Here is a 14,281-nt window from a genome sequence, read left to right on the forward strand (position 1 = left end):
GACATATGTCCCAGATCACGATATTCCTTCATGAACGCCGCATATTTAACCCTCAAGCCAGGGTGCTTTGTAAGCTTCCTCTCCAGCGACAAGAATCTCCGCAAAGCCTGAGGATAGGAAACTCCTAAGGAATCCAAATGGAGTTTTAGCAACAACCGTACCGAGTAATCGCCAGCTGGCAATCGGGTGTAATTTTGAAAAAAGTGGGCCTCGCAATCTAGCTCCTCCTTAGTGGCTTGAACTATTGGGCCTGGACAATTTTCTACCTCCCAAAAGCGCTGCAGAAGTGAATCAAGTTCAACATCAATGCTGTTTTCCTTGCTGGCTGAAGAAGGAACGCGTGAAGCAATTAAGGCGCTACCACAAGGGCACGAGTTACCGAATCTGCTATACAGGGTATACACAATTCGGCACCACCCGCCAAGCCACCAAGAAGTTCATTGCCCACACGAACCTAAGTCTGTGTACCACTTTGTCGCAATACTGACACCACTTTGTTGCAATGCTGACACCGCATTTAGACAGGTTGCCAATTGCGACAGTTCTCATAAAAAGAACTGCCGCTTCAGCTAGAATCTCCGCATCAGCACTTTCGTAGATACATGTCGCTAAGGGAATCTTGTATACACTTAACTTAGCTTAAGTTTAACAAATAAAGTTGAGTTCAGTTCGATTTGAGAACGTCAAATGAGAAGTCGTATATAATTCATTTAAAAGGAAAACCCACATTTATTAAGTCAAGATCAAAAGGACTGGAGACGAGGAAGTACACCAAACCAGCAGGACCAAGGAAAGCCTTTCAGGAGTTCACTCAATAACACATCAGGTGCGAGGCAAGCACTGGTAACTGGTGCAGTCGTTTTTCCGAACAATCTACAAACCCAAGGATGGACACCGCTCTAATCATAGTATTGTGAGTAACAACAAAATGTCAAAGTGAAAAGTTAGTTTGAAAATATTTGTGAAAGTGAGTGGAAGCTGTTGTATAAAATAAATATAATAATAAAAATAAAACAAAAAAAAAAAAAGTAAGACTAAAAATGGGACAATGTTCGTCTCTTATATGTATGACTTAAATAACTAAAATAATTATCAACACACATAAATAATTTATATGAAAGTTACACTTTTCAAAATGGTTAAAATACACCATATATTAAAAATAAATTTAAACAAGAAACAACAAAACAAGTACAAGTTTTGCAAAATATTTTTCTCAAACTCCAAAGTGAGGCCATACGCCCACACATCGCGGAAGTTCGTTACAACCGAGCAACAGGTTCGATGCGGTCTTCCGACCTCAACAACGTGTTCGGTGTGATGTGCAAACAGCGATAGGGCATACGGTTGGGTTCCAACCAACTGTATGGCTAAGTGACAGCCGCGGGTTGCGTGGTGCTCGGGACACGAATCGTTCGCTGTTGAACAGGTCACTAAGGCAAGTCGAGCAAATGCTTCGACACGCTGGACGCAACACGAAGTGGTTCGAATAGGTCTCTGTGGTACGATACAACCATCGCGGCGGTCCGACGGTGGCATGCATAAGTTCGTTCGAACTTATACGTGTGCCAGCCACGCTATATTATACAACAAAGTACAGTGGACACAAAAAAAATTGTCTCACACATTAAAAAAAAAAAAAAACGCATATACAGAATGAAATAAGCGTCAAGCTCGAACTACCTAACGCTGGACGCAAATCAATTCGTGATTGAACAGGTCACTGAAGCAAGTCAACCAAGAGTCGACGCGCTGGACGCAACACGAATTGAATTGAATAGGTCACTGAAGCGTAATTCAACGGAAGTTCAGAGTCAGCCAGAGACAAAAAAATAATTTTCTTTTCAAAAAAAAAAAAAAATAAATAAATAATAATAAAATAAAATAAAATAAATAAATAAATAATCACATACATTTACCTTACCTTTCTGGTACTGAAACCTTAAATTCAACTGCGTTATTAAATTTTGTACAACAGCCGAAATTATACTTACCTAGCAGTCAAAACAAAATATATAAGAAACAATAACATTGTTAACTAATTACAGATATTGAAACACGTTATAATCAAGGAAGACTTCCTTCGACAGCTATAACACCACACACACGTAGTTTAAGTAATCTATCTACACACTACACACATTTAAATTAAGAAATCCACACACACATATAATTCTAAGAAAAGACATATCCATAAGATTAATTACACAGTAAAGACAACTTCCATTTTCCTCGGCAGCCTTAAACAAAAAACTGTCGGTAATAATAAATAGAACCAAGAGACCAATTCTAACAAAAGAAATAATAATAAGAAAATTCTTCGCTAGTTAGATGTCTGCTATTGGGAAAGTTAAAAGGCTTATCCCAAACACTAGGAGTAAGATCAGAGCTAGTACCAGCCTTACAGATATTAGGGAAGATCCCCAGGATTAAATACTAGAAACTGTTAGAAGACTACCTTCAACACCATCAATGAATTCGGCATCCAGCTCACCTCCACCTAATCAAGCCGCCATTCCGGCTAACCAGGTAGACTTAGTCTCGTCCCTCAGAATTCCGGATGTGATCCGTTTTCTACAGCCCTATGATGGTAATCCAAAAAAACTTAGTGATTTCATCAATAATGTTGAAGAAATTCTACTATTAATTAGAGGAACGGATAAGACACCGTACGGACAAATGCTTCTTAGGGCAATTAGGCAGAAAATTGAAGGCAAAGCCGATGATGCGGTCCACACATCGGGAGCTGGCCTCAACTGGGACGAAATTAAAGACGCATTAATCTTGAGCTGTTCCGACAAGCGAGATGAACAGACCCTTACGTCCGAACTACATAACCTCGCTTACTCCCAACTGCCAATCCAATCATTATTCGAAAAAATTTGTGAAATCAGAACGACTCTCTTCAAACTGACAGATACTAAAGAACACGAACCAATACATATAAAAAACAAGAAACAATTTTTCGCTGATACTTGCTTGAACACCTTTTTAACGGGCATTAGAGGTCCACTTGGACTAGCTGTAAGATCCATGAGACCTACCAGTCTCCAGGAAGCCTTTGAATGGGTCATTAAGGAAAGAGAGATTTATTTCCAAGAAAACAAGAGGAAGCAAGAAACCAGGCAGCTAGAGTTTAGAGGGCAATCTAATTCCCGTAGTGGATACCAAAGAGGATATCAGGGCAATCGGAACTTCAGTTATGAATCAAAAGATTACGGAAAGAAGAGGCACTACCGACAATACACCTCGAACGAAAAAGACAACTTTCAATACAGAAAGAATAACGTTCCGGCTATAATGCCAAAAGACTATCAGACCAGTCGTAATTACGCACAAGAAAGACCGGGAAATTCAAGCCCCAATAGGACTAGAGGTTCAGTCCACAACTTGGAGCAGACTTCAACCGAATCCGGTCACAATGCTCGATTACATAATATAGATGAGGACTCGAATTTTCCACAAAGAGCCTCGAGAAACAAACAGGATACTTAGTTAAAGAAAAGCCCGGGTCCCCCTTACCATATATTGTAATCCATTTAAAATCTGGATACCCTCTATAATTCTTAATAGACACAGGGGCGACCATGTCATTCATTAACCCAAAATTGGTCTGCCATTCAGACCAAATTAACCTAGAAGACCCAATCCTTATTAAAACCGCACTTAACGTGAACGTAAGGTTCACCAAAAAACACTAGTACCCGTTTTCAAAGAACTTGCGGATAACACACGTTATCCACTAATTATATTCAAATTCCATCCATTTTTTTGATGGACTAATTGGAATGGATATTCTACAAAAAGTAAAGGCAGTAGTCGATATTCCAGAATCAATACTAAAAACTCAATATTTCAATATTAAAATATATACAGAAAACAATTCTACATCTGAACTCCATATTCTTGAAGAAACCTCTAAAAATATAGTTAAGCTTCCCGTTAGCCTTGATAACGGCACTTTTTGGTGCGATACAACGAAAATTTCGGAAGACATCTTTATATCAGGAGGATTATATCAAGCAAAAGATAACTCTAGTTTCATGGAAGTGATCAATTTATCACAAGACAAGCAAAAACTGTGTCTTGACTCAAAATTAAAAGTTAAAAAATACACAGAGAATGATTTTATCGAAATTAACGCCATTTCCGAAATCAATAACGAACTTCCTAAAAACAGAATTGACATTTTAGACCAACTACGGACAGACCATCTAAACACCGAAGAGTTTACAGCACTAAGAAGTCTATGCAAGAAATTCCCGAAACTCTTTCATCAAGAGGGGGATAACCTTACCTTCACTAACCTTGTGAAACATAGAATTAGAACCACAGACGAAATTCCATTATATTCGAAACCATTTCGATACAGTCCTTTAGAAAGGCAGGAAATTCAAAGTCAAATCGCGAAACTGCTAGAACAAGACATTATTAGACACAGCCATTCTCCTTGGGGCGCACCAGTCTTCCTGGTATCTAAGAAATCTGACGACCCAAACAATAAAAAATGGAGATTGGTAATCGACTATAGAAAACTAAACGAGAAGACCATCAAAGATAAATACCCGATGCCGAACATAAACGACGTCCTGGACAGAATAGGTAGGGCTAAATATTTTACAGCCCTAGATTTAGCTAGTGGGTACCATCAAGTAGAAATGGATCGCAAAGATATTAACAAAACAGCCTTCTCAGCAGTAGAAGGACATTTCGAATTCGTAAGGATGCCGTTCGGTCTTACCAATGCACCAGCGACTTTCCAAAGAGTAATGGATAATATCCTAGCAGACCTTAACGGTAATTGCTGTCTAATATATCTGGACGATATTATAGTATTCTCAGCTTCACTTCAAGAACATGTCAATGACTTGAAATTAGTATTCGATAAATTAAACAGAGCGAATCTAAAGCTCCAACCGGAAAAGTCCGAATTTTTCAGGAAAGAAATAGAATATTTGGGTCATGTGGTGACCAACTCTGGCATAAAACATAATCCAAAAAAATTAATTGCCATCAAAGCATTCCCCATGCCGAAAACCAAAAAACAAATTAAGTCTTTCCTGGGACTACTTGGTTATTATAGAAAGTTCATAAAAGATTTCGCTGCTATTACCAAACCACTGACACAACAACTGATAGGCAAGGCCACAGTCAAAATAGATGAGGAATACAGAAAAACGCTTCTTTGCAACGATCCGATCCTGCAATACCCGGATTTCAACAAGCCCTTTATACTCACTACAGACGCTAGTAATTTCGCCATTGGGGCAGTCTTGTCTCAAGGTGCACTTAATCACGACAAACCCGTGTCTTTCGCTAGCAGAACTTTATCAGATACGGAAATAAATTATTCTACAGTGGAAAAAGAAATGCTAGCCATAATTTGGGCTACTAAACATTTTCGTCCCTACTTGCAGTCCCTACGGGCAGTCATTCAAAATCGTCACAGATCATAGACCACTGACGTGGCTTATGAATTTTAAGGAACCAAATTCAAAACTGGTCCGTTGGAAATTACAGTTACAACAATTTAACTATGAGGTAGTGTACAAAAAGGGTTCCCAAAACGTAGTAGCCGACGCTCTTAGCCGTATTACTGGCGATGTTAACATTAACTACGTCGCCTCTCCCACGGACAATGACGCCTCTAACGTAATTACTACTTCCACTAAACCACTAAATGAGTTTAACATACAAACCGTATTCAAAATCGCAACACAAACCGATAAATCAACCTCAATGCCTTTCAAAAACAAAATAAGGAGAACTATATCAGAAACACACTACGATAAGAATAAAATGACAAACATTTTAAAACAAATCCTGAAACCCAATAAAACTTGTGCTATTTTTGCACCCGATGAAATCTTTAAAACTATTGAAGAAACTCTAAAAGAATTTTTCCTACGCACCAAATTATACAAAGTTATTAGATGTACTTCACTATTAAAAGATATTACCGACCCGCACGAACAAGAATTAGAAATACAAAAATATCATCTGGCTAACAACCACAGGGGAATAAATGAAACATTAGCTCATCTAAAAAGATCCATATACTTCCCATTACTAAAAACAAAAATTTCTCACATGATTAATAATTGCGATATCTGTCAAACACTCAAGTATGCATATTATACACATAGACATTTACACGATTAATGGAAAAACCATTTTAACCATTATCGATAAATTCTCAAAATTCGCTTCAGGCTACACAATTTCGACTAGAGATAGTCTAAACATAGTCAAAGCTATGAGAAATTTCCTTTCGACATTCGGAATCCCCAAAAAACTAGTTTGCGACCAAGGTTCAGAGTTCGCGAACAACAGGACAGAATCGCAAAGATAGACCTGGGAGTGGCAAGAGTAATTAACTCATACAAACACTTATTACATAAGATTAATATAAAAAACCTTGTAGAAAACACAGAAAAATTTGAAACAGCATTAAATTACTTAAAACAAGTAAGTTCTTCTGAAGAGATCATTGAAGGCCTGAAAGCAAAGATAGACCAACTAAAAGTTAAAATAAATGTACTATTACCCAAAAGAAGGGAAAAGAGAGGGTTAGTAAACGGTCTTGGCAGCATAATAAAAGTTGTCACAGGAAACATGGACGCAAAAGACGCCCAATCTATTAGCGATAGGTTTAACGTTGTAAAGGAAAATGAGAAGCAACTAACTGATCAAATCAATAAACAAGCAATATTCAATAAAGAAGCCATCATTAGATTTGAAAATATTACAAAATATATAAATCAAGAACAGGATATAATTAACAATTTCATTAAGAATCATAATAACAATATTTATAAAACACTAAATGATGAGCAAGATGAAATACACCTAATTCAATATATTACCAGAATAAATATCAATATAGATATCTTACACAATCATATTAATAATATAGCAGAAAGTATTCTGTTAACTAAATTAAACATAATACCTAAATTCATTCTGTCAGAAGACGAAATCCAATCAATAAACGAATTTATAACGAACCAAAATGTAACTTTAGAATCAGACGAACACTTATACAGATTGTTAACCTTAGAAACTTATATTAATAATTTTTATATAACATTCCACGTTAAAATACCTATATTTTATAAACAAATGTATAATTCGCACACATTATCCCATTACCTATACATCAAACAAATTTTTAATTGTACCCAACTATATTTTATACGATCAAAACGATCAAATTTTGTATTTTGAAGAAAAATGTCCTAAAATCCACCAGACATATATCTGCGAGAGTGCTCGGACTCAAACCGATCTAGCAAACATCCATTGCCTCAAGGGGATATTGCACAATCAAACACCTACATGCGACATCAAAGACGTTGGCAGGCAAGAAATCATCAAAGAAATTGAACCACGCCACATCTTCATCTTCAACACCATAAATACCAATGTCACAGCTTCATGCCAGAGGACCTTCGTAATCAACGGGTCAGCAATCTTGACCTTCGACAACTGCACGGTCAAAGTTAACGGCTTGACTTACGACGATTCTGTAATAGAGTTCGAACAAAAAACCGAGCTCTCCATAAAATCTTTCAAACATTTGAGCATTAACAACACGTTTGAAGATATAAATCTACATAAACTCCACCTTCAGGCGTTGTCGAGCCAAGACGACACAATAGTCATGAAAACTTCAGCATCAAATCACCTCTACACACTGTACGTATTATTTGTGTTACTGACCATATGAACGGCATGTATCCTGGCTTTCAAGAAATCCAAAAAAACTTAGTGATTTCATCAATAATGTTGAAGAAATTCTACTATTAATTAGAGGAACGGATAAGACACCGTACGGACAAATGCTTCTTAGGGCAATTAGGCAGAAAATTGAAGGCAAAGCCGATGATGCGGTCCACACATCGGGAGCTGGCCTCAACTGGGACGAAATTAAAGACGCATTAATCTTGAGCTGTTCCGACAAGCGAGATGAACAGACCCTTACGTCCGAACTACATAACCTCGCTTACTCCCAACTGCCAATCCAATCATTATTCGAAAAAATTTGTGAAATCAGAACGACTCTCTTCAAACTGACAGATACTAAAGAACACGAACCAATACTTATAAAAAACAAGAAACAATTTTTCGCTGATACTTGCTTGAACACCTTTTTAACGGGCATTAGAGGTCCACTTGGACTAGCTGTAAGATCCATGAGACCTACCAGTCTCCAGGAAGCCTTTGGGTCATTAAGAAAAGAGAGATTTATTTCCAAGAAAACAAGAGAAAGCACGAAACCAGGCAGCTAGAGTTTAGAGGGCAATCTAATTCCCGTAGTGGATACCAAAGAGGATATCAGGGCAATCGGAACTTCAGTTATGAATCAAAAGATTACGGAAAGAAGAGGCACTACCGACAATACACCTCGAACGAAAAAGACAACTTTCAATACAGAAAGAATAACGTTCCGGCTATAATGCCAAAAGACTATCAGACCAGTCGTAATTACGAACAAGAAAGACCGGGAAATTCAAGCCCCAATAGGACTAGAGGTTCAGTCCACAACTTGGAGCAGACTTCAACCGAATCCGGTCACAATGCTCGATTACATAATATAGATGAGGACTCGAATTTTCCACAAAGAGCCTCGAGAAACAAGCAGGATACTTAGTTAAAGAAAAGCCCGGGTCCCCCTTACCATATATTGTAATCCATTTAAAATCTGGATACCCTCTATAATTCTTAATAGACACATGGGCGACCATGTCATTCATTAACCCAAAATTGGTCTGCCATTCAGACCAAATTAACCTAGAAGACCCAATCCTTATTAAAACCGCACTTAACGTGAACGTAAGGTTCACCAAAAAACACTAGTACCCGTTTTCAAAGAACACACGTTATCCACTAATTATATTCAAATTCCATCCATTTTTTTGATGGACTAATTGGAATGAATATTATACAAAAAGTAAAGGCAGTAGTCGATATTCCAGAACAGAATTGACATTTTAGACCAACTACGGACAGACCATCTAAACACCGAAGAGTTTACAGCACTAAGAAGTCTATGCAAGAAATTCCCGAAACTCTTTCATCAAGAGGGGGATAACCTTACCTTCACTAACCTTGTGAAACATAGAATTAGAACCACAGACGAAATTCCATTATATTCGAAACCATTTCGATACAGTCCTTTAGAAAGGCAGGAAATTCAAAGTCAAATCGCGAAACTGCTAGAACAAGACATTATTAGACACAGCCATTCTCCTTGGGGCGCACCAGTCTTCCTGGTATCTAAGAAATCTGACGACCCAAACAATAAAAAATGGAGATTGGTAATCGACTATAGAAAACTAAACGAGAAGACCATCAAAGATAAATACCCGATGCCGAACATAAACGACGTCCTGGACAGAATAGGTAGGGCTAAATATTTTACAGCCCTAGATTTAGCTAGTGGGTACCATCAAGTAGAAATGGATCCCAAAGATATTAACAAAACAGCCTTCTCAGCAGTAGAAGGACATTTCGAATTCGTAAGGATGCCGTTCGGTCTTACCAATGCACCAGCGACTTTCCAAAGAGTAATGGATAATATCCTAGCAGACCTTAACGGTAATTGCTGTCTAATATATCTGGACGATATTATAGTATTCTCAGCTTCACTTCAAGAACATGTCAATGACTTGAAATTAGTATTCGATAAATTGAACAGAGCGAATCTAAAGCTCCATCCGGGAAAGTCCGAATTTTTCAGGAAAGAAATAGAATATTTGGGTCATGTGGTGACCAACTCTGGCATAAAACATAATCCAAAAAAATTAATTGCCATCAAAGCATTCCCCATGCCGAAAACCAAAAAACAAATTAAGTCTTTCCTGGGACTACTTGGTTATTATAGAAAGTTCATAAAAGATTTCGCTGCTATTACCAAACCACTGACACAACAACTGATAGGCAAAGCCACAGTCAAAATATAAGTGAGGAATACAGTAGGGCATTTGAAACTTGTAAAACGCTTCTTTGCAACGATCCGATCCTGCAATACCCGGATTTCAACAAGCCCTTTATACTCACTACAGACGCTAGTAATTTCGCCATTGGGGCAGTCTTGTCTCAAGGTGCACTTAATCACGACAAATCCGTGTCTTTCGCTAGCAGAACTTTATCAGATACGGAAATAAATTATTCTACAGTGGAAAAAGAAATGCTAGCCATAATTTGGGCTACTAAACATTTTCGTCCCTACTTGCAGTCCCTACGGGCAGTCATTCAAAATCGTCACAGATCATAGACCACTGACGTGGCTTATGAATTTTAAGGAACCAAATTCGAAACTGGTCCGTTGGAAATTACAGTTACAACAATTTAACTATGAGGTAGTGTACAAAAAGGGTTCCCAAAACGTAGTAGCCGACGCTCTTAGCCGTATTACTGGCGATGTTAACATTAACTACGTCGCCTCTCCCACGGACAATGACGCCTCTAACGTAATTACTACTTCCACTAAACCACTAAATGAGTTTAACATACAAACCGTATTCAAAATCGCAACACAAACCGATAAATCAACCTCAATGCCTTTCAAAAACAAAATAAGGAGAACTATATCAGAAACACACTACGATAAGAAAAAAATGACAAACATTTTAAAACAAATCCTGAAACCCAATAAAACTTGTGCTATTTTTGCACCCGATGAAATCTTTAAAACTATTGAAGAAACTCTAAAAGAATTTTTCCTACGCACCAAATTATACAAAGTTATTAGATGTACTTCACTATTAAAAGATATTACCGACCCGCACGAACAAGAATTAGAAATACAAAAATATCATCTGGCTAACAACCACAGGTGAATAAATGAAACATTAGCTCATCTAAAAAGATCCATATACTTCCCATTACTAAAAACAAAAATTTCTCACATGATTAATAATTGCGATATCTGTCAAACACTCAAGTACGACAGGCAACCACAACAACTTGAATATGCAGAAACCGAAACCCCTTCGTCTCCAATGCAGATTATACACATAGGCATTTACACGATTAATGGAAAAACCATTTTAACCATTATCGATAAATTTGCTTCAGGCTACAGAATTCCGACTAGAGATAGTCTAAACATAGTTAAAGCTATGAGAAATTTCTTTTCGACATTCGGAATCCCCAAAAAACTAGTTTGCGACCAAGGTTCAGAGTTCGCGAACAAACTTTTTAAAGACTTTTGTGCACAATATAATATAGTAGTACATTTTACTTCATTCCAACAATCCTCGAGTAATTCCCCAGTGGAAAGACTCCATTCATCTCTAACCGAAATTTATAGAATAATATTGAACAAAAGAAAGACAGAAAAACTTAATTGCGACCACGAAGATATTTTCTTCGAAACTCTGACAACGTACAACAATTCAATACACTCAACAACAAAATACACACCATTTGAAGTTCACGGGAGACCCCATTTACTGACCCAGGAGGTCTCCCACAATAACGAACACGATTACCTTCAAAAACTTAATGAGTATCGTAATATTATATACCCGGACATAATGGAAAGAATGGACACCAAGATGAAAGACAGAATAGCAAAGAGCAATAAAAAAAGAGATACACCGAAAACAATCGAAGTGGGTAAAACAATATTTAGGAAAGAGAATAGGAGAAACAAACTTACTCCACGTTTCACTAAACACACTGTAAAACAAGACAAAGGTCTAACTCTCATATCACACAAGGATCAAAAAATCCACAAATCCAAAGTAAAGAAAAAAACAAAATAGTAATTACAGTCATATTTTCCAGATTTTGCTGTGTAACAGCGCAAATTGTCAAAATTCAACAGCTGGAGGAACAGGACAGAATCGCAAAGATAGACCTGGGAGTGGCAAGAGTAATTAACTCATACAAACACTTATTACATAAGATTAATATAAAAAGCCTTGTAGAAAACACAGAAAAATTTGAAACAGCATTAAATAACTTAAAACAAGTAAGTTCTTCTGAAGAGATCATTGAAGGCCTGAAAGCAAAGATAGACCAACTAAAAGTTAAAATAAATGCACTATTACCCAAAAGAAGGGAAAAGAGAGGGTTAGTAAACGGTCTTGGCAGCATAATAAAAGTTGTCACAGGAAACATGGACGCAAAAGACGCCCAATCTATTAGCGATAGGTTTAACGTTGTAAAGGAAAATAAGAAGCAACTAACTGATCAAATCAATAAACAAGCAATATTCAATAAAGAAGCCATCATTAGATTTGAAAATATTACAAAATATATTAATCAAGAACAAGATATAATTAACAATTTCATTAAGAATCATAATAACAATATTTATAAAACACTAAATGATGAGCAAGATGAAATACACCTAATTCAATATATTACCAGAATAAATTTCAATATAGATATCTTACACAATCATATTAATAATATAGCAGAAAGTAGTCTGTTAACTAAATTAAACATAATACCTAAATTCATTCTGTCAGAAGACGAAATCCAATCAATAAACGAATTTAACGAACACTTATACAGATTGTTAACCTTAGAAACTTATATTAATAATTTTTATATAACATTCCACGTTAAAATATTTTATATTTATATTTATATTTTATTTATTTTATAAACAAATGTATAATTCGCACACATTATCCCATTACCTATACATCAAACAAAATTTTTAATTGTACCCAACTATATTTTATACGATCAAAACGATCAAATTTTGTATTTTGAAGAAAAATGTCCTAAAATCCACCAGACATATATTTGCGAGAGTGCTCGGACTCAAACCGATCTAGCAAACATCCATTGCCTCAAGGGGAAATTGCACAATCAAACACCTACATGCGACATCAAAGACGTTGGCAGGCAAGAAATGTATTTTTTTTTTTTTATGTTTGAATGCAATACATTGCAAAATATGCATTTCATATTCAATTTAAACAGCTTCCTGTACTGGGGGCTCATAACCTTCGGGGCGGTCGATTACGGCTCCCTCGGAGGAAACAACGGCTTCCACGGATTTGCCACCACCATCGCCATGTAGTTCCAGAAGCTTTGAGACGTCGAAGCGCGGTTTCTTCAATACCTTGACTTTACGAATGTAAACATCATGTAACGGATATATGCGCTGACAGCTTTTTTCAATGTCTTTCGCAATTGAGTCCAGAGCAAGTTTGTTAACTAGCTGCTTTAGATCGGCACCACTAACTTCGTTGGTAATAATGTCAGTCATACGAGCACGAATCTTCCGGACTTGCGATTGTTGAGCATAACATGTCTTGCGCTGAGACTGCTGATCCTTGGCAGTAAATCCGATACAAAACACTCGCAAGAGGTACCCATCTACAGTCTTTGCTTCAACAATAGCTTCAATTAGTGTTTGCCACTTTTTAACCATTGACCTGTACTTGTCCGTAGTCAAGTCCATGCCATGAAAGTTACAAAGCACATTTCGGACTTGAACATCCTCTGCAATCAGACGGAACTTGCGAAAAGAACGTTCTGGATCAATATCCTTTTGCAAGTCAGCTAAAGACACCTCAAAAACGCGACCCTTTAAATAATCCGACGCTATTCTTTGACCCTGGGTACGGTTTACAAGTGTTTTACCGATTTGGCGGGTTTGAAACATATTCGGTGCTTTAACATCGTACCAATCCTTGCGCGAAAACGGATCCACCACCTTCTTTTTACCGCCCTTCTTGCCACCCTTGGAGAGACCTTTATTTTTGCCAACTGCCATGTTCAACGAATAAACCGGAAAAGCATCAAAGAAATTGAACCGCGCCACATCTTCATCTTCAACACCATAAATACCAATGTCACAGCTTCATGCCAGAGGACCTTCGTAATCAACGGGTCAGCAATCTTGACCTTCGACAACTGCACGGTCAAAGTTAACGGCTTGACTTACGACGATTCTGTAATAGAGTTCGAACAAAAAACCGAGCTCTCCATAAAATCTTTCAAACATTTGAGCATTAACAACACGTTTGAAGATATAAATCTACATAAACTCCACCTTCAGGCGTTGTCGAGCCAAGACGACATAATAGTCATGAAGACTTCAGCATCAAATCACCTCTACACACTGTACGTATTATTTGTGTTACTGACCATATGAACGGCATGTATCCTGGCTTTCAAGAAAAGAAGCATCACGATCATCCCGGCGGAAATACCGTTAAATTACGTTCTGGCCATTCCTTCGATGTGGCCATCACTTCATTCCAGGGGGGGAGGAGTTACCGAATCTGCTATACAGGGTATACACAAT

General features: G+C 37.3%; 1 protein-coding gene across 1 annotated transcript; it reads right to left on the reverse strand.

Moving 5' to 3' along the window:
- Positions 1-12,919: 12,919 nt before the first annotated feature.
- Positions 12,920-13,768, reverse strand: LOC122622858 (40S ribosomal protein S3a-like). Its single transcript, XM_043801459.1, has one exon. It carries the CDS (start codon positions 13,745-13,747, stop codon positions 12,941-12,943), a length of 807 nt encoding a protein of 268 aa, XP_043657394.1. The 5' UTR covers positions 13,748-13,768; the 3' UTR covers positions 12,920-12,940.
- Between the last annotated feature and the right edge of the window lie 513 nt (positions 13,769-14,281).

Source organism: Drosophila teissieri, chromosome 4 (assembly GCF_016746235.2).
Source record: "Drosophila teissieri strain GT53w chromosome 4, Prin_Dtei_1.1, whole genome shotgun sequence".
NCBI lineage: Eukaryota > Metazoa > Arthropoda > Insecta > Diptera > Drosophilidae > Drosophila > Drosophila teissieri.

What these genes read in the sequence shown, in the direction of transcription:
- LOC122622858 (XM_043801459.1), bottom strand. Translation starts at nt 13,747, where the DNA reads ATGGCAGTTGGCAAAAATAAAGGTCTCTCCAAGGGTGGCAAGAAGGGC.